At 40.0% G+C, this 22,057-nt stretch overlaps 1 protein-coding gene across 1 annotated transcript; it reads left to right on the plus strand.

The window, feature by feature from the left end:
* Positions 1-19,980: 19,980 nt before the first annotated feature.
* On the plus strand, positions 19,981-20,940 carry LOC308678756 (olfactory receptor 14A16-like; the record flags this gene model as incomplete). The annotated part of the gene is made up of 1 exon (XM_081345988.1): positions 19,981-20,940. The coding sequence occupies one exon, from the start codon at positions 19,981-19,983 to the stop codon at positions 20,938-20,940; it is 960 nt and encodes a 319-aa protein (XP_081202114.1).
* Positions 20,941-22,057: the final 1,117 nt, after the last annotated feature.

Here is a 22,057-nt window from a genome sequence, read left to right on the forward strand (position 1 = left end):
ATTGATCCAAAATAACATGGCTTATCTCTCTTTTAAAAACAGTGGTATTTTATTTTATATACAAAAAAATGGAAGTCAAAGATTTCCAGTTCCTTAGATGGTTTTGGCCTTTATTTGCATTCAGTTCTTTCCAAAAATCTATATTGTCATAATATATCAGTATAGCATATTTGCAGATCCAAGCAAAGTGGTCTTTTGCAATTGACAGGTGGAAATTTTGTCAATATCTAGTCCATTTTAAAATAGATTTATTTTATCAGTGAAAGAAAATGGTAAGAAAAAATGGATTTCTAATGATGACATATAAACATAGTGGAGAATCTATCTATCTATCTATCTATCTATCTATCTATCTATCTATCTATCTATCTATCTATCTATCATCATCATCATCATCTATCTATCTAATCTAAATATGTTTTCAGATATTTGTACTTAATTTCATGATTTGCAAAATCTTAGATTGTTTTCAGCATCAAATTTTAATTTCTTTCTAAGTTGATAGAGTTATGTCATGGTGTTACAGCAAAGAATGTATCAAATTAAGGCTTTCTACAGGTTTGAAATTTATTTTTACACAACTAGCAATGAATTACTATTATGTGCATTAATCTATCTCCTAACCTTTTTTTGTATCATTTAAAAACCCTAACCCACATCTCTATTTACTATAAATTGCAAATATACTCTGTCTATTTCTTCAGAATAATAAGAGTATAATACAAATACTTGATCATTAATAGCTGTGATGTAGGAGATGACCAGGCTGACCCATAGGGAGAGCTCAAGTGCATCATAGGTCATCAGTCCCTGCATGCCTGTAAGAGATCTAAGTCCAGCCCATCTTGAATTCCTTTATTATTTCTCACTCCTTTCCCTTGGCCATTAGTCAAGGTTCAAGATTCTCTACAAGACCCTTGTAGAGAGCTTAAGCTTGCAAAAGTATTGTATACTCAATTAAATTGCCTGAATCTCCTGATTTCCCCAGGTTGTGACAATTCACACATTATTAAACTAGTTTCTTTTGTATTTGTTAAATGAAGAAGTTAGGGGTTATTTTATGAATGAGGGGATATAGAGAGCAAGTACTCTGGCTGACCCTGAGAGCTAGCACTTGAGTAATTGAATTGAATTTAATTTATTGAATTTATTTATTTATTTATTATTTATTATTGGGAATTATATGCCGCCCTATCTCCCGAAGGACTCAGGGCGGCTAACAACAATAACATACAATAAATACAGAAGTTAAGATAAAATTAAAATTAAAGGCCTCTGTACAATAAATTAAAATTAAAATTAAAATAAATTAAAAATTAGAGTTAAAAAAATTAAAAACATAATTAAAATCCCTGTCAGTCCAGGTCAGTCAGGTGGAAAAGGAGTGTTTTGAGGCCGCGGTGAAAGGACTGGAGATCTGGGGCCATCCGAAGCTCATGGGGGAGCTGGTTCCACAGGGCTGGCGCTCCCACAGAGAAGGCCCTCCCCCTGGGGAGGAGTTTATATGCTGTCCTTCTCCCTAAGGACTCAGGGTGGCTCACAACAAAAAAATTAAGAAACAAAATTTTAAAAAGAATATTTTAATTATGTTTTTATTTTTAACTCTAATTTTAATTTATTTTAATTTTAATTTATTCTACAGGGGCCGTTAATTTTAATTTTAACTTCTGTGTTATTGTATGCTATTGTTGTTAGCCGCCCTGAGTCCTTCGGGAGATAGGGCGGCATATAAGTCCCAATAATAAATAAATAAATAAATAATAGATACATGACAATTTAACTCAATAAAAAAACAAATTTAAAAAACATAGTCCAGACTCGCTTGTTGGAATAACCAAGTCTTCAGGTCACGGCAGAAAGACTGAAGGTCAGGGGCCATCCACAGCTCCAGAGGTAGTTCATTCTAGAGGGTCGGCGTGCCCACAGAGAAGGCTCTCCCCCTGGGGGTCGCCAGATGGCATTGCCTGGCCGACGGCACCCTGAGGAGGCCGACTCTGTGGGAGTGAACCATGTCAAGGTAAAAATCACCTTTGTAGAGGGCGACGGACCGTGCTTCAGAGAATGCATGATACACTTGCAGGAAGGCAAGAAAAACACGACGCATAATCTTACTAAATACCTTTTACTTACAAAAAATATAAAAACTAAATATATATTATACAGAGCTAGCTCACTACATCCTAAACGTAACAGACAGTAACAGCAAAGATGAAAAAAATCAATACAGATAACAACTCAGAACTTTCTCTAGACATGCGCACTAAACAGACTGAAACCATAACATAGCTAGTCATATGGGATTCACTATGGTTACCAGATAAGTTATCACAACAGGTGCAGAGAGCAGGGGAAAATGTACAGTTAGAAATGAACTTTCTGACGAACAAAAAAAAACGTGCAGTGACATTCCCCTTCTTTCGTCAGCAAAGTGAAGACTCAAGTAAGGCACATCTTCTCACGCAGATACTCATGCTGGGCTGTAGGAAGTGGTTTGTTCAGCATGTCAGCAATTTGATCACGTGTAGGCACATACTGTAATGTCACAAAACCTTGTTTCACCAGTTGCCTTATGTTTTGATATCGGATGTCAATGTGTCTGGACCTTGAACCTGTAAAACGTGTTTCAGAAATATAAACCACAGATTCATTATCTTCCATCACTGTAATCGGTCGAATCGGATGTGTCCAGATATCTGTGACCAAAGCATCAAACCAGGTTAAAGAATTGCATGCATCAGACACACAAGCATACTCAGCTTCTGTAGAGGAACAAGAAACAAAATTCTGTTTACGCACATGCCAGTAAACAGGACATCCATTTAAAAACATCATGTAACCTGATGTACTTTTCCGTGACTTCTTATCACTCGCCCAATCTGAATCTGCAAAACAACATAACTCTGCATAGTCAGTATGTGTGGGTTCCAACAACAACTTCATGTCTTTGGTGTGTTTTAGATACCTCAATAACTTTTTAACACATGTCCAATGAAACTGTTTTGCCTTGCCTACGTGTCGTGATAAAAGATTAACACTAAGTGCAATGTCGGGTCTAGTCCAACTACTAATATACAGCAGCGACCCAATGACTGAGCGATATAGTGTTTGATCTTCGAACTCAGGACTTGGTTCATGTGCCAAAATGTGAAAGTCGGTTTGCATGGGTATACTCACAGGCTTAGCGTCCTCCATGTTACAGTGATGTAACAGTTGTTCAATCTTCTCTTCTTGTGAGAGACTAAACCCCTTCTGAGTTTTGGCAATTTGAACACCTAAATAAGTGTTAATACATCCTAAACACTTCAATGTGAAAAACTTTTGTAAAGCTTTAGCAAAAACCTCACTCATCTGCTTATTTGGACCAATATAAACAATATCATCGACATAAACAAGAATTATCTCATACCTATTACCGGATCTTTTGGTAAACACGCATTCATCTGTTTCGGACTTAATAAAGCCCATTGAATTTAGTTTGTCAGAAAGACATAAGTACCACATTAAACCAGACTGTTTCAGACCATAAAGACTTTTGTGTAGAAACCAAGTATCCCCTTCTTGCTGTCTGAAACCTGGAGGACCTTTGACGTAGATGTCTTCATCAAGATCAGCGTGAAGATAAGCCGTTTCAACGTCGAACTGGAAAACTTCCAGGCCAAGGATAGTTGCAGTGGCTAAAGCAATTTTCACACTTTCAGTTCGCACCGTGGGTGAGTATGTATTTGTATAGTCCTCAGGATAACATTGAGCGAAACCCTGAGCTACGAGTCTGGCCTTGTACAACGGCTCACCATTCGGCTTCTTTTTGATCCTGTAGACCCATCGAGTACCAATAACTTTCTTGTTTGCTGGAGGGCTTGCAGGCGTAAACACTTGGAGTTTCTTTAGACTGTCCATTTCAGCCTGCATTGCCTAAAACCATTTATCTTGTTCTGATTCAGGAAGATGTTTGATCTGTGTGAACTTCTCAGGTGGAAGTGTAACATTACAAATCAAAGGTACAGGTGTTTTTGTTACTTGCCACGAATACCGTTTTGGAGGGATTCCCTTTGTGGACCTCTTGGAACGTCTCGGGCCAACCGTCCATTCTTCTTCCGCGTCGTCCTCGTCTTCATCGTCGCCAGCGGCGACATCAGCGGCTTGCGAAGACGGAACAGTAGGTTGAGAAGAACTCGTGGAAGGAACATTCGCCTGTGAATCTTGATCATCAGGTTGCGTGGCGTCAGCAACATCATCTCTAGGAAAATAAACTCCAGGATCGTTAGAATGAATCCTGGACCAGTCAGCATCTTCCTCAAAAATAGCAGATTATGAAACCACAATAACATGATGAGAGTCAATGTATTTGCTCCATTTTGAATTATCATCAATGCCCATAAATCTCATCCTTTTTGCTGCAGGACCCCCTTTCTTTCTTTGGGCTAAAGGAATATTCACCATAGCATAGGAACCAAAAATATGGAGATGGGAGAGATCAGGCTTGTGTCCATACAACATGAAATAAGGGGTCTGATTTATCACACTACTCCAAGTACGGTTGATGATATGGTTAGCATATTTGATAGCTTCACCCCAGTATGGAAGACTGAGGTTAGCATCTTCAAGGAGGCAACACATCATGGTTTGCAAAACCCCATTTCTGCGTTCTGCCACCCCATTTTCAGCTGGAGTATAAGGAGCAGATGTCTGATGTACTATCCCATTCTCACGCATCCAGTCCTGGAAACGCTGAGACATGAATTCAGCACCGCGATCACTCTGGATTCTGGCAATGTTGACCTCGAATTGGGTATAGACAAGACTAGCAAAGTCTTTAAAGATCTGAAAGGTCTCAGATTTTTCTTTCATAGGATATACATATCCATATCTAGTATAATTATCAACGATTGTCAAGAAATATCTTTTACAACCAAGTGTTGGTGCAAAAGGACCAACTATGTCAGTGTGTACCAAATCAAAAATGCGTGTTGACAGGCGTGTAGCGCGTTTTGGAATTGCTGCTGCTTTGGATTTGGCTTTCTTGCAGACAGCACAGTCCAAGAACACCTTACACCCCTTTAGATCCAAACCTCTTGCGAACTCTGGCATCTTCTTCAGAACACGGAAACTGGCATGACCCAATCTTCTGTGCCACTTATGGATACACCTGGAATGCAAAGGTTTACCTGTTAGTGAATTCTCAACATTAGCATTTTTATTAGGAACCCCAGGCTTGCTGTGAGCAACCTGTGTCTTTTTTGTATTTTTATCATTATTAGGAACCTTTGGAGTAGCAACAGGATCTCTCTCTGGGACGTCTCTCTCTGGGCCTGTGCTTTTTGGAACGTGTATACTTGCCTGCTCTTGCTGCTTAGACTTTGGTTTTAAATAATAAACACCACCAATCAACATGGTTTCAGCAACAATATCTCCGTCTTTAACTATATAACTTGCTTTTTCAAGATGATGGACCTGAAAATGAGAAAACCTAGACAAATGACTCTGACTAAGCAAATTACTACTGGCAGACGGAACATAGTAAACATTTGGAATGAGAGCATCAAGCTCTTCAATGTAGACAGTTCCTTTTCCCATGACCTGAACAGGATGATTGGAAAAAGAGTAAAGTTCACGAAGTTCAGGTTCAGGCTCGTGCATCTCAGTGTAAAGCTCTTTTCTGTAGGTAACATGTAATGCTGCTCCACTGTCCAAAGTCCAAAGTAGGCGTCTGTCGTACTCTGGTTGAGGCTGTGGATCGTTGGTCACAACCAATGTGACAAGTGGAGCTTGTGAATCACGCCTGGAACCACGACCACGACTTTGTCGTCCGCTTCTACCTCTGCCTCCTCTGGAATCTGTTCCTCTGGGCTGGTATGTGACGGGCGCTGGAACTCGCTGGGGACAATCCCGGGTGGCATGTCCCACACGATTGCAGATGTAGCATCTTGGCATCCTTGGAACATAGGTCCTTCCACGGAAGGCACGCCTCGCTGAAGCTCTTGATGCAGGTGGTTCCCTTAAATGTGGCGCAGCTTGCATAACTGCCTCTTCCTCGGCTAAGATCCTGCATACATGATCCACTGTGCGTGGAGCAATAGGCACTTGATTGATCTTGGAAATTGCATCTTTCCACTCATGATTCAAAGAATTGATGATAATGCTGATCATTTGAAAATCATCAATAGGATAGCCTTTTTCACCCAGTTCTTTTCTAATACCTTTCATTTTAGTCAAATGTGCTCCAATATGTTCACCAGGTTTTAATCTGGAACCATGGAACTCAGACAAAAGTAAACATGTAGACTCAATTGATGTAGGCCGATAACATGCCTCTAACTGAGTCCAAATTTGTTGGGCAGTTGCATCTTGTGAAAACGTGAGCTGCAATTCAGTGTCCATTGACATCAATAATGTTGTGCATGCTCTATTATCCAAGTCCCATATGTCAGGAGTCCATGGCTGGGCAGGAGGATTAAACACCATCATCTGAGTACCTTCTCTGCGTAGCAAAAGTCCAACCTCACTGACCCATGCCCTGTAATTCTGTCCTGACTTCTTTAATTTTGAGTCACCAGCCAGTGGTACAATGGAAGGTGTTTGATGAGGAATATACAATTGAGGTACTGGCTGTGCAGGTTGTGCAATCCGACCATAACCTGCAGGGGGCACCAGTGGCGTCTGTGCCTGGACATGCGGCAGTTGCATTGAAGCTGCCGGCAGTCTTGGTGCTGGCTGTGATTGTCTTTGAGCTGCTATTCTACCCTGGCCAGCAGGAGGTGCTGGCGCTGGGGCTGGTGCAGTAGCATAATCTGCAGATGACACTGGCCTTCGCATATAAGAACCCGGTGGCAATTGCATGTGGGTTAAATATGGCTGTGCTCTGCCAGGTAGAGGAGCTTGCATAGAAGCAATATTAACAGGAGAAGCAATAGTAACAGGAATCCTAGCACCATCAGGGACTGGAGCCTCAGATAACGGCAGAAATCTTGTATCTCTGAGCAAAGACTCCTCCATAGACAATTGCGAGAGTGAGAGCTCCAATTCATGTCTTAATGCAGCTTCACCAGTAGATGGTGCTATAACATTTGCTTCAGGCATCACTGTGGCTCTGTATGTCCTTTGGGACAGCCCATAATCATGTGACATAGGAGCCTCCGGTTCCCAATCATCTTGCATGACACTCAATGATGGGCGTGACTTTGGCTTTGGGGAAGAAGGAGGCAATATGGCTTCTCCTTGTGGGTGTGGCAATATGGCCGGTTCATGCTCATAATTCCTCTCATATTGCTGAACCATTGACACATATTTCTTTGCCTGCTGCAAACGCCTTTCAAAAACCCCAATTTGTTCACAGTAGCCTTGCATAGCCCTATCTCGCATAGTTTGCTTGAGGCTTGAAGGAGCAGAAGGAATTTTCTTTGGCTGAACTTTAGGTTTCGCTCCAAGCCTTTGAAATTCATCTTGAGCCCCTGGAGTGTGAACATTTCCAAAAGCAGCTGCCAGGGAGCTTGGAAAAGTAGAAAAAAGAGTGACTGACCTTGCATCGTCGACAGGAGCAGGTGCGTCTTCTCCAAGGCGTGTGGCCGAAGCTATCGGAGTTCTTAAGGTCGAAGGGAGATGCCCAACAGAAAGACTCCTTTTTAGCCGTGGCTTCCTTCCTGACATGTTTCAGCAGTTAATCACCGCTGCCTCGCTAGCACTAACTAACTGATAACAGCCGCAGAAACATGCATCTCCAAAAACATAAATCAAACCATCCTCGATACCAAAATGTCAAGGTAAAAATCACCTTTGTAGAGGGCGACGGACCGTGCTTCAGAGAATGCATGATACACTTGCAGGAAGGCAAGAAAAACACGATGCATAATCTTACTAAATACCTTTTACTTACAAAAAATATAAAAACTAAATATATATTATACAGAGCTAGCTCACTACATCCTAAACGTAACAGACAGTAACAGCAAAGATGAAAAAAATCAATACAGATAACAACTCAGAACTTTCTCTAGACATGCGCACTAAACAGACTGAAACCATAACATAGCTAGTCATATGGGATTCACTATGGTTACCAGATAAGTTATCACAACAGGTGCAGAGAGCAGGGGAAAATGTACAGTTAGAAATGAACTTTCTGACGAACAAAAAAAAACCGTGCAGCTGATGGGAGGTTGAAAATGGCAGCAGGTGGTCTCGCAAGTACCCCGGGCCTAAGCCATGTAGGGCTTTAAAGGTTATTACCAGCACCTTGAATCACACCCAGAGGGTAACTGGAAGCCAATGCAGCTCACGGAGGAGTGGTATAACATGGGAGTATCAAGATACTCCCATAAGCACCCGCATGGCCGCATTTTGCACCAGCTGAAGCCTCCGGGTGCACTTCAAGGGCAGCCCCATGTAAAGAGCATTGCAGTAATCCAAGCGAGAAGTGACGAGGGCATGGGTAACCGTGCATAGGGCATCTCAGTCCAGAAAGGGGCACAACTGGTGCACTAGGTGAACCTGTGCAAAGGCCCCCCTGGTCATGGCCGTTAGATGATCTTCCAAATTAAGCTGTGAATTAAGCCTAAGCCTGTTCCTTCCCATCCAGACCTGCACCGCCTCCAGGCACTGGGACATCACATCAAGGGCATCACTGCGTTGGCTAGGGGTGGAGGTGAACAGCTGGGTATCATCCGCATATTGGTGATACCTCACCCCAAAGCCATGGATGATCTCACCCAATGGCTTCATATAGATGTTAAACAGGAGGGGGGAGAGAACCGACCCCTGAGGCACCCCACAAAAGAGGGGCCTCAGGGTAGATCTCTGTCCCCCTGCCGATAGAAACTGCAAACGGCCCGAGAGGTAGGAGGAGAACCACTGTAAAACAGTGCCTCCCACTCCCAAACCCTCGAGCCGTCACAGCAAGATACCATGGTTGATGGTATCAAAAGCTGCTGAGAGGTCAAGTAGGACCAGGACAGAGGAACAGCCCCTGTCCCCGGCCCACCAGATATCATCAACCAGTGCGACCAATTCTATTTCCGTGCTGTAGCCGGGCCTGACACCGGACTGGTACGGGTCCAGATAGTCCGCTTCATCCAGGAATTGCAGGAACTGAGGCGCTACAACACTCTCAACAACCCAGGCAAGACATCGAGGAGCTTGGGCAGGGCCGATGACATGCAGCTGGGAGACAGGTACATAATCATAATTCCGAGAGAGGGACACCTCCCTCTTGGCCCAACCAGGTCTCCGTGATGCAGGCCAGGTCCGCGTTCTCCTTCTCGATAAGATCATGTATGAGGGGGGCCTTGTTCACCATGGACCTGGCATTAAAATAAACCAGCCTGAGCCCAGGGTCCTGCAATCCTATGCCCCCAGGGGAGCGAGAAGAGCAATGAGGGCAGGAACAGGTGACCGCTTGAAGACAGCGGCGGTCCATTCCCCAATTACGATGAAGCCCTCTGCTCCCACACTCTCTGCCCCTCCCAATCACCATTGGGATAGGAAGACCCTCCTCACTCAGTGCTGAGTCCACCCGCAAACCCCTACTCCCCTTTCCACAACCGTCTGATGGTCTGGACTGCTGTCCAGATCGAACTCCCCCAAGTCATTCCGGATCCCTTGGATCCTTTTTTTTGCAACTCTCCCCCATACATATCAACAAATACTTCCTACTTCCTTCCCCCCTCCTGTACTCTTTTCCCTCTCTCCTCTCCTTTCTTCCCTCTCGTTCCTCTTCAGATACAATTCAGGGGTAATGTCCGAGCAACTCCTCTCCCTAGATTTTCAATATCTATATTAGATAGAATAAGATTAATTTACTATTACATTAATACTTCTATTAATCTGACCTTCTCGGTATATACTTCTAAAAACATTTATATGACCTCCGGTTTTTCAATACTGGGTCGCCTGGGTCTCCCTCCTTATCTCCTCATTTTTCTTCCATCTAAATTAGTGTTAGCTATCTTTTAACCATATTCTCTTTTCACCCAATCATAAAATTTTCCCCAAATTTCATAACCATATTCTCTTTTCATCCAATCATAAAATTTCCCCCAAATTTCGTATATCCAAAATTTCTTATCCATTTTATCAGTCTCTTTCACTTGTTCCTCCTCTAACTCCACATGTAGTAAGTAACTATACATTTTTATTCATTTTTCTTCAGTTCCCATGAGTATTTCATCTAACTCTGTTGTCCCGAAGTTAAAACCATCTATTTTAACATCTTTTTCATATCTAGATTGTATTTGCATTCTCATGTACCAATCCATCTTTATTCCTTGTTCCTCTAACTGTTGTTTGGCTTTCAGCTCCCCCACATCTGTTAGTAAGTCTTTATATCTTATAATATTTCCCATATTAAATGTATTGGGGTGTATTAGCACTTCCATAGTTGAGAGCCAATTTTGAATCTTCAAATAATGATTTCTCTTTATTTTCTCCCAAACCACACATAAATAATTCCTTATATGATGTCTCTGGAAAAAGCTATGTATCCTGTTTTTCCATACCATATAAAAGCATGCCATCCCAACTGCAAATCATGTCCCTCTAATGTCAGTAATCTTGTGTTCCTCAGTAAGATCCATTCTCTCATCCATGATAATGCTGCAGCCTGATAATATAATTCCCAATTAGGTAGACCAAATCCACCTCTGGGTCTTATATCTTGTAACATTTTTAAATTAATCCTTGCTTTTTTTCTCTGCCAAATATACTTCAGAATTATTTTATTAAGCCCCTCAAAACATTTCTTTTCCAATCTTATTGGTATTGTTGAAAACAAAAACAATAATCGTGGTGGTATATTCATTTCGATTATCACATTCCTTCCCATTAATGATAGTTGTACATTTTTCCATTTATCCAAATCTACTTTGATTTGTCTTTTCAATTTGTCATAATTATCCTCTTTAATTGTTGTACATCTTGCTGTTAAATAGCAGGTTCTTTGGTGCAGGAATGAAGACGCGGAACAGAGTACAGGATAACTCATTGTTTATTTCGTGCTGGAACTGTATTGGGGAAATGTCTGCCACTAGCCACAATATATAGTCTAGCTCCTAGGTGGCAGCCAATAGGTTTGAATCAACCATTGCCGCCTGGAGATAGCCAATTGCAGCACAGGAGACTTGTAGTCTGGGTTGCTGGAGAGCCGTTATATATAGCATTCTGTCCCGTAGGCCGCAGACGAGCCGGTCTTGTAGTCGCTCTTCTAAATTTGAAAACTTGCATAGGCGTGCAGTCTGCCTTAGGCCCACTATGAACTCCAGCACTGACTCCCTAGGAAGCTGCACTCTTTGGTCGAACTTGAACCATCAAGCCATCTCAGACATCCTGGGCTGGAAGTGCCCGGTTAGCCTCTTTTTGAGATCTGCGTAAGAGACCACTTCGATTGGTGTCGGCATGAAAAGGTTCTCGGCTAAATCAAAGGTAGCTGGGCTGCACATGCAGAATAGCATTGCAGCCTTCAGTCCTTCTTCCGTGATTTGATTGGCTCTGAGGTAGTTTTATACTTGCGATAGATATGATGGCCATTCCTCCGGGTGTTTCACGTCGAATTCTCACAGTTTGCCAACCTTCGCAATTCTTTCTTTCTGGTTCCTGCGTTCTTCCGGATCCTGTTTCAGGCTCAGGGAATGAGTCCACTGAGCATGAGGTCGCTATCGTAGTTGCTAGCTGACCTTGAGAGAAGAGGGGGAAAATGCCTCTTCCCTCCGGCATGTTCTGCCTTTCCCTCGAAGACTTCAGCTCTTTATTCAGTGAAGCAGGATCCCATCCTCGTCGCCACTGTTAAATAGCGGGTTCTTTGGTGCAGGAATAAAGACGCAGAACAGAGTACAGGATAACTCATTGTTTTTTTCATGCTGGAACTGTACTACGGAAATGTCTGCCACTAACTGCAATATATAGTCTAGCCCCTAGGTGGCAGCCAATAGGTTTGAACCCACTCTTGCTGCCTGGGGCTAGCCAATTGCAGGACAGGAGACAGCTAGTCTGGGTTGCTGGAGAGCCATTAGCTGCTCCAGCAACCCACATGGTGTTTCACAAGAGCCCAGTACATAACATTGCTGTCAGGTAGATCTCCAGATATTTTACCTTCTTTACAATCTGTATATCTAGCTTTCCCATGAATTCATTTTTTTTTGTTTTTCAGTAATATTTTTCACTAGCATTTTTGTTTTATCTTTATTAATCTTCAACCCCGCTACTTCACCATATTTTTCTATTTGTTCTATTAATTCAGGTCCTGTCTCTAATGGTTCCTCCAAGATAAATACTAAATCATCTGCAAATGCGTGTAGCTTCTATTCTTCCCTCTTAATTTTCATACCTTTTATGTCATTATTCTGTCTTATAGTTATATTTAGTACCTCTAATGTCAAAACAAACAATAGTGGAGATAGAGGACATCCCTGTCTTGTTCCCTTCATAATATTAATCTTCTCAGTCAGGTCTCCATTTATCATTATTTTGGCTAATTGCTTATTATAAATTGTTTTGATTACATTTATAAATTTCTCCCCAAAACCAATAGTCTGTAATTGCCTTATTATAAATTGCCAGTTCACATTGTCAAATGCTTTCTGATAATCCAGGAACATCAACGCCCTCTGTTTTTCCTGAGTATGTTTCATAATATTCTAATGTGTTCAATACAATTCACATATTGTCTCTAATCTGTCTTTTAGGTAGAAAACCATTTTGATCCGACTGTATAAATTCATTTAAAAACTTTTTAAGTCTTTCTGCCATTATTGATGCAAATATTTTATAGTCCACATTCAGTAGGGAAATTGGTCTATAGTTCTTTATTTTCTGCATTTCCGTTTCTTCCTTTGATATCAGGGTAATAAGTGCTTTGGACCACAAATCTGGTATCTTAGCTTCAGAAAGAAGTTCATTATAGAGTTCCAACATTACATTGTCTAGTGTTTCCTGCAATGTCTTGTACAGTAATGCTGGTAATCCATCCGGTCCTGGTGTTTTGCCATTTTTTTGTCTTTTAATTGATTCTGTTAATTCCATCATTGTTATTTTCCCTTCTAATAGCTTTTTGAATTTCTCCAGTATTTTAGGTATCTCTGTTTCTTCCAAGAATTGTTTTATCCTATCACCTGGAACTGTTTGTTGCTTATATAATATTCCAAAGCTATTTTTTTTCTTTTCTTCATTCTGATGTTGTAAAATCCCCTCAGCATCTTCCAGTTGTTTAAACCATCTCTTCTCTTTCTTCTTTTTAATTTTATATATCAACCATCTCCCTGATTTATTTGCATGTTCAAAAAAAGTTTGTTTGGCTGCCTTTATTTTCATTGCCACTTCTTCATTTTCTATTAAGTTTATTTTATGTTTGTTCAACTCCATTAAACTTTCAATCTTTTTGTTTTTTGTATCTTTCTGTAATTCTTTCTCAAGTGTCTTATATTCTTCCTCCAGTTATTTCTTATTTTGTCTTTTCTGTTTGTTCTTTTTTCCCAAATAAGTCATAGCAAGTCCTCTCATGCACGCTTTCGCCATGTCCAAAACATTTTGAAGTGAAGTGTCTTCTTTTTTGTTTTCCTTGAAAAAAAGTCATTTCTTTTTCCATATATTGCTGAAAGTCTTTTTCATTCAATACAGTTTGGTTTAATGTCCACCTTGTTCTCTTTTTTTGTCCTTTCCATATGATTGTAACTGGGTTGTGATTTGCCCATGTGCTTATTTCTATGGCTATATTTTGTATATTTGTAAATAGGTCTGTAGACATCCATATCATATCTATTCTCGACCAGGACAGGTGTCTGCTAGAGTAGAACGTATATTGCTTCTTTTCCGGATATTTTTCTCTCCAAATATCTAATATATTTAATTCATCCACCATATTATGAAAAGATTTTGGAAATGTTCTCCTTAGGGTCTTGTTTGTTTGTTTGTTTGTTTGTTTTTTCATATTATAATCCAGCTCAGCCTTTACAATAGCATTAAAATCTCCAATCATACATATGCTTTCATATTCCAATTCTATTATTTTCTTGTGTAATTTTTAATAAAAATTTTCCTGGTTTTCATTTGGAGCAATAATGATTTTTTTTACAATTCATAATTACTTCCACCATTAAGATTTGTCCTTCTTTGTCTGAATATATCAATGTAGTTTGTATTGCTTTCTGAAAATATAATGCCACACCTCTTTTACTTTGATCTGCAAGTGAAGTATATAATTCTCCCAATGTTGGATATTCTAATAGATTTTTATGTTGTTTCCTAATATGAACTTCTTGCAAATAAATTATGTCCATTTTTAATTTCCCCAGTTTATTTAGTGTTCTTTTCCTTTTTAGGGCCAAATTTAGTTTATGGCCAAATTTATATTTCTCGAAATTGCTTTTATCTGTTCTTCCATGATTATGTGTTTAAAGTTTTGGCTGATCTCATCATTCACATCTCTCTTTGCTCTTTTGCCTCTTTTGCTCTTGCCCCTTCTCTCAATGCCCTTTCCTCCTTTTCTTTGCTATATTCACTCCGTTGCTTCTCTGTCTCATCTTCCTGATGTCTAATTTCTCTTTCCCCTCTCAGCCTTTCTTCTTCTTGCTGCCCAAAGTAGTGATAATAAAAAAGTTCTGCTTTCTCTAATGTGTCCAGTCTACGTCTCTGTTCTTGCCAATTTACCATTATTCCTTCGGGTATTAACCATCTAAAATTTATCCCTTTTTTAATTAAGCATTTTGTCAATACTCCTTTCTCAAGTCTCTCATTCTTCTTGGAATTTGTTTTAATATCACTATCTCTTTTCCTTTATATTTTATTGTGGCATTTCTCAGCTTCTGTAGTATATCTGCCCTTAATACTTTTTTTAAGTAAATCTTATATGAACCTCTCTAGGGAGGTTATTTCTCATTGCATATCTAGTATGTATTGCAAATATCTCGTCTTTATCATTAATTAACTTTTCCTTGCTTTCCTCCAATGTTTCTGCTAATATTTCTGCCATCACATCTCCTATGTTCTCTCCCTTTTCTTCTTCAACATTTTGGAATCTTAAGTAATAATCAGCTCTATCCATCTCTAGAGATATAATCATTTTTTCCTGATTCCTATATCTGTTAATGTAAGTTGGTTATCCATCTCCTCTACTCTCTTATCTGTTGATTCAATTTTTTCTTCTGCTTGTTGCAGTCTTTGTTCACTTTTTTTTCCATCAGATCTTTGACCTCTTTTAGTTCCTCTTCTAGTTTGCCTATCCCTTCCTTGAAGTCTGTATGTAGTACTTGTATCATGTTTTTCAATTCCATGTTGGATTTATCTTGCTGTGTTGTAATGTTCAGTGTTTTCTGCACCACAGGACTCTGTGATGTTGAGGCGGCTGTTGGTAAATGTGTTGTATTCTTCTTCCTCCAATGATTTATAATCCAAATATCAATGAAATATTATATTGCAAATGTGCTCCAAGAAGAAGAGAAAGGAAACAAAAATAAGAAAAATATCCCATATCAAAAATCCAAAGGCAGGAAAAAAGGAGGAAGAAGGGAAGATAAAAAAAAATGAAAAGGAAAAAGCCAAATATACTTAAGCATGGATAAAAAAGGGGGAAAATCCATACAGGTTACACTTCTTTGTTTCAGGCTCTTTGTGTCTTAATCCCAAAAAAGGGGAGATCAAAAATAAAGCCTCCAAAGAGAAACAAACCACCATTCACCAAAACAAGAAACAGTCTCTGTAATAAATGTAATAAATGTCTAACTGCTTATCAGTAAGTTCAGCAGGTGTTGTTCCTGGTCACTTAGTCATCTCCTTTATTTATTTAGTAAGTCTACCAAGTCTACTAACACCCAGGTGCCTCTACAGTAGATGGCACTGCAGCTTCAAAGGTTGTTGTTGTTAGTTGCAAAGTCATGTCTGACCCACCGTGACCCCATGGACAACATTCCTCCAGGCCTTCCTGTCCTCTACCATCATCTGGAGTCCATTTAGGCTCACGCCTACTGCTTCAGTGACTCCATCCAGCCACCTCATTCTCTGTCGTCCCCTTCTTCTCTTGCTCTCAAACTTTCCCAGCATTAGGCTCTTCTCCAGTGAGTCCTTCCTTCTCATTTGAGTTTCAACTTCAGGATCTGGTCTTTCAAAGAGCAGTCAGGGTTGACCTCCTCTAGGATTGACCGGTTTGATCTCCTTGCAGTCCAAGGGACTCGCTTGAGTCTTCTCTAGCACCATAGTTCAAAGGCTTCAATTCTTTGGCACTCAGCCTTTCCTATGGTCCAACTTTCACTGCCATACATTGCAACTGGGAAGACCATAGCCTTGACTATACGCACTTTTGTTGGCAGGGTGATGTGTCTGAATTTTAGTGTGCTGTCTAGATTTGCCATGGCTTTCCTCCCCGGGAGCAAGCATTTTTTTAATTTCTTGGCTGCAATCCCCATCTGTGGTAATCTTGGAGCCAGGAAAATAAAATCTGTCACTACCTCCATTTCTTCCCCATCTATTTGCCAGGAATTGAGAGGGCCGGATGCCATGATCTTGGTTTTCTTAATGTTTAGTTTCAACCCAACTTTTGCACTTTTCTTCTTCACTCGCAACAAGCGGCTCTTTAGCTCCTCTGCACTTTCTGCCATTAGAGTGGTATCATCTGAAGAAGTGGTATCATAAGAAGAAAATTGCAAAGAAAATAGCAAATAAAGAGGCAACTCACTTAAAATAAACAATCTACACCTCCAGGAGTCATTTACTCTCAAATCAGTTCCATCAATCCATTTATTTTCAGTAGATTTTTCAAATGTTTTTACATTGATTTATTGCCTTCTTTTGCCTTCCGCTTTTTTCTGCCGCTACAGTTCTGGAAGAGGAGCAGCTTAAAAGCCCGCTCCCCCACTTTCTCCACGACTTCAAATTGTTCTTATTTCCTCCCCACAATTTCCAGCATTTAAGAAAGAAGTTTTTTCCCCCTTTTATAGTCTCTTAGTCATCTCACCCAGGAAATCCTCCAATTTTGGTTTCTGATTCTTCCAAGCGACCGCCCCCACTTGTGATGGTTTGCAATGGCTGTCTGACAGCTGCTGGTCCAGGAAGCTTCTATCAACTCTCCAGAAGGTTGTGATCCCTTCTGTGCTGCCAAACTATGCTTCCCTTCTTCACCATCCCTATGGCTCTGGTCCCTCTGGAACCCAGGCGGACCCCCCCCCCCAAACAGCTGAGAAGCGACAATCCTTTGGGAGCCCCCAAAGGATGAGTCGTACTGCCACAACACTCCTCCCCCCCTGAAATAGACTTAAGTACAGCTCCCCTTGAAATCCTTTGACTCTTAGCTGGTGCCAATTTGCACTGACCATTAGTAATTCAAATTCTTGTATATAGCTATATAGTATATAGCACAGAATAAACTTGCAGTGCCTTTGAACTCTGTCCAGCTCCTGAATTCTTGCATCTGACAGGAACAAACTGAACTAGCATGCATCACTGTGACCTGGCTCATTTCTACTCTCAGAAATGTGTCCAGCAGGCTTAGGATCTAGCACCAGCAAAGAGCTGGAATGGATATTGTTATCCAGGAATCTCTTTTGGCCTTCATGCTTCACATGTTTTGGGGTGTGAGATCGTAATCCTAAAGTTGGTCACACAGGGTTAGTTGGGAGTATTGCTGCTGTACCAGCCTCTGTGTTGCATAGCAACCACCTCACATGATCTGTTGGAGGCCATTCAGGGCAGGAGGTGGACTTCCCCAGCCTTAAGAACATTAGGGACTTCCATCTGTCATCCCAGATGGCCTGGGAATTCATGCCCACTATGGAAGCCATGGACCTATCTTAGGTCATCTAAGACTTGATGCAGGACAATGGTCACACTCCAGATATGATTTTCTTGTTGAAGCAGTGGCAACATGAACTGATGAGAGATTTGGGGATCAGATCTTGGGGAACCCTTGGTCAGATCATGCCCTCATGGCTCTTAAATTTTCCAGTGCTGGCCCTCTCTGCCAGCAGGCAGGACTTATTTGAATGTCCCAGTCTCAGCAACTAATGGACCTGCTTCAGTTCCAAAAAGAGCTGGGGATATCCTGGGGGGTTATCCTATGCAGCCTTGTGGAGTCTTTGGTCACAAACTGGAATCATAAAGCAGCTGAGGCCCTGGACAGGATTGCACCTGTTAGATGTCTTCTGGCCCATCACTCCCCAAACTCCCAATGGATTACAGGGGTGTGCAAAGAAATTTGTTGAACACTTGATGGATAATTTCACTAGGGTCTGTTTTCAATTTAAGTTCAAGGGTGGAACACTTCCATTGGAGATGTTTGGAGAATAGACTTGCCTGATTATCTGGTTTAGTCCTGTTAGACTAAAGGAAGTCCTGAGGAAGTGAAAAAGGTCCTTGGGGCTGTCAAGGCAACTACTTACTTATTAGATACTTATCCCTCCTGGTTAGTGAAAACTTTCTGGACAGGTGGGTCAAGGTGGTGATTAACATAGTGCTACAAAATAGGGCATTTCTGACACCATTTAAGGATGTCTTGGTCCACCCCCTCCTCAGGAAATGATCAGTTGCCTCAACCTGTTTGAACATTTTTTGTTCAATTTCCCACCTTTCCTTTCAAGGGAAGACAGTGGAAAAAGTGGTTGCCTTACAGCTCCAAAGATTTTTGGATTAACTGGACCCCTTTCAGTCAGTTTTCAGGTCAGATTATTGAGGGGAAATGGGGACAATCAATTGTTTTCTCTGAAAAATGTCCATCTTATTGAGGGAAAATATGAAGACAGGCAGAATATATATATTGCAGAGATGGGGATCAAGTTCAAGCAAAACACACAATAATTAAAAAAATCAGAGAAAAAATCAGAGTTCCCCTTCAATTCCCTCATCTAAGTCATTTATGAAGATATTGAAGAGTACTGGGCCTAAGATGGAAACTTGTGGTACCCCACTGCTTACATCTCTCCATGTGGATGTAGTGCTGTTGAGGACTACTCATTGAGTACAGTTTGTCAGCCAGCTACATATCCATCTGGTGGTGATGTTGTCTATTTCATCTTTTTCTAGCTTACCAAGAAGTAGGTTGTGGTCTACTTTACCAAATGCCTTACTGAAGTCTAAGTATACTATGTCCACAGTATTTCACTGGTCAATTAGTTTAGTCACTTTATCAAAGAATGAAATAAGGTTGGTTTTGCATGATCTGTTTTTGACAAACCCGTGCTGGCTACTAGTTATAATTTTGTTTGCTTCTAGTTGTTCACAGATCTGTTTTTTGATTATCTTTTTCAGGATTTATCCCAGATATTGATGTTAGACTGATTGGTCTGTAGTTTCTTGGGTCTGGTTGTTTTTTCCCCTTTCTTGAAGATGGGAACCACATCAGCTCTTTTCCAACCCTCAGGTATTTCTCCAGTGCTCCAGGATTTTTGAAAGATATGGTGTAATGGCTCTGAGATAACATCTGCCAGCTCCTTCAGAATTCTGTGATCTAATCTGTCGGGTCCCGGTGATTTATATTTATCAAGCTCAGACAGTTGTTCTCTTACCATTTTCTTGCTTGTTTTATTTTTTGTTTCTAGTTTGTCTTTTGCAATGGATTTTGCAGTGGCTTACATAGATGTAAACATTCACATTCTGATATCTATCTACCTATCTACATACATACATAGCTTCAGATTGGTAATTGTCATCTTTTTACTGTTTTCTTTGTTATCCTTTTCTATTTTATTTCACTTCATTTCTTACTAAGAAATCTCTTTGTGCAAAGAAGAAAATAGACTATATATACAAAAAGAAACATGAATAAAACTCTAAACATATTTTCCCACAACTACATGAACTTACATCTCTAACGTAAACTAGACTTTTGAGAAATCACCCTCCTGAGGATAATGACAAGTATCCTATAGATAAACCTCTGCTTTTAAATTAGCACTCTCAGATTAAAAAAACCTCTTTGAACAGCATTTAATTCCCTCTTGACTACTGCCACAGGTACACAAGAAAGGGATCTTATGTTTGATCTCCTGTTACAAGTTCTGAAGTCTAAAAAGAAGAATGGAAAATAAATCGAGAGTCAGTGAATTCCTTCTGCATGGATTCCCTGATACTGAGGAGCTACGAATAGTCCACTTTGTTGTCTTTTCAATAATTTATATGGTAGCCCTCATTGAAAATCTCATCATCATCACTGTCATTGTTTATAGCCATCAGCTCCATTCACCCATGTATTTTTTTCTAGTCAATCTGTCTTTGCAAGATCTTGGCTCCATCTCTGTCACAGTTCCCAAGTCAATGCTGAATTCCTTGATGAACATGGAAGTCATTTCTTACTCTGGATGTCTCTGCCAAGTTTTCTTCCTTGTTTTCTTCATGCTGTCTCACTTCTTTCTCCTTGGTGTCATGGCCTATGATCGTTATGTAGCCATCTGCAGCCCACTGCATTATGAGACTGTACTGAGCAAAAAAGCCTGCATCCAAATGGCAACCAGTGCATGGATGGGTGGCCTTTTCTATTCAATACTTTACACAGGAAACTTAGTTGCAGTGAACTTCTGTTCCAGAATCATCAATCAGTTCTTTTGTGAAATCCCTCAGCTGCTGAAGATCTCTTGTTCTGACTCATATGTTGCAGTAGTCTGGGCTCTTATCTTTGGTTCTAGTTTAGCATTTTTTTATTTTGCTATAATTGCTTTTTCTTATGTTCAGATCTTCAGAGCAGTGCTGAGGATCCAATCTACCCAAGGAAAGCATAAGGCCTTCTCTACTTGCTTACCTCACCTCATAGTCATTTGTCTGTTTCTGATAAGTGGTAATTTTGCATACCTGAGACCTATATCTAGCTCATCATCAACATCAGATATCCTGATTTCTATGTTTTACTGTGTGTTGCCACCAGTCATGAATCCACTGATCTACAGCATGAGGAACAAAGAACTCAAAATGGCATTCAGGAAACTGATCATCAATATTTCTTTCAAGAACCTGCCACAAATTTCTCAGTTTTGTGTAGTTTAATAAATGCTTTAAAATCACCTATTACTATGAATATCAATTGATAAACACCAGCTGCCTGCAATTAGTGCAGGTTCAAGTCCCACCAGGCTCAAGGTTGAACTCAGCCTTCCATCCTTCCGAGGTAGGTAAAATGAGGACCCAGATTGTTGGGGGCAATAAGCTGACTTTGTAATAATGCCGCTTGGGGGGGGGCGAAAGCCCTAATAAGCAGTCATATACATAGAATGAAGGCTATTGCTAAGCACATTGATTTGTGCTTTAGATTGTAAGCCGCCCTGAGTCTTCGGAGAAGGGCGGGATATAAATGGGATTTTTAAAAAAAATAACTGAATCAGTTAATATCCTTATGAAATTGAAAAAAAAACCTACAATGCTTTTATGTACTTGTGTAGCCTTGTTTTTTGGTTGTTTTAAAACATTTGTTTACAGCTTTAGGCAGCTTACACTCAATAAACATTAATCTAGTTAACAATATGATTGTGTCAAATCAGCATTTAGGATTAAATCATTGTGATACTACATAAAGTAATACAGCTGAATGCTAACTGTGCTGTTAAATTTAATATACTTTTTTCTAAAGGACAAATGAATCCATGTGTTATTGTTTATATTACATTGTAGACATGAATGGAAAAATATCAGATTATGTTCCTGTATATAGATGTATTTCTTTAAATATAAATTTTATGCTGGCTTTCTTAATTCTTTGGTATGGTGCAACAATTATGAAAACTTTCTTCTTTTCAATGGCAATTAAACCCAGCATGTACCATCAATTTGTATTCAGACTCCCACAATATTTTAACCTGCTCATTTTTATTCCTTTTTTAATTATATGTTCCCACCAATTGTTTATTATTGGCATATGATAATTCTCAACTTTCTTTGACATTCTTAATCTTTTTAATTTTAATTCATTTCTATCTAATGAATAATTTAGGAAAAGATAAGAGTTATCAATCTGAAGTTATATATGTCTGTAAGTAATCATATACACAGATATCATAAATTTTCACTTTAAAAAATCACTTAAAGAATCAGTTCAGATAATATGCTATACAGAAATTTGTATGACACTGATGATACATAAATATATTATTTTAATATTTAACAAACT

This window comes from Vipera berus (assembly GCF_964194415.1).
Source record: "Vipera berus genome assembly, chromosome: Z".
Taxonomy (NCBI): Eukaryota; Metazoa; Chordata; class Lepidosauria; order Squamata; family Viperidae; genus Vipera; species Vipera berus.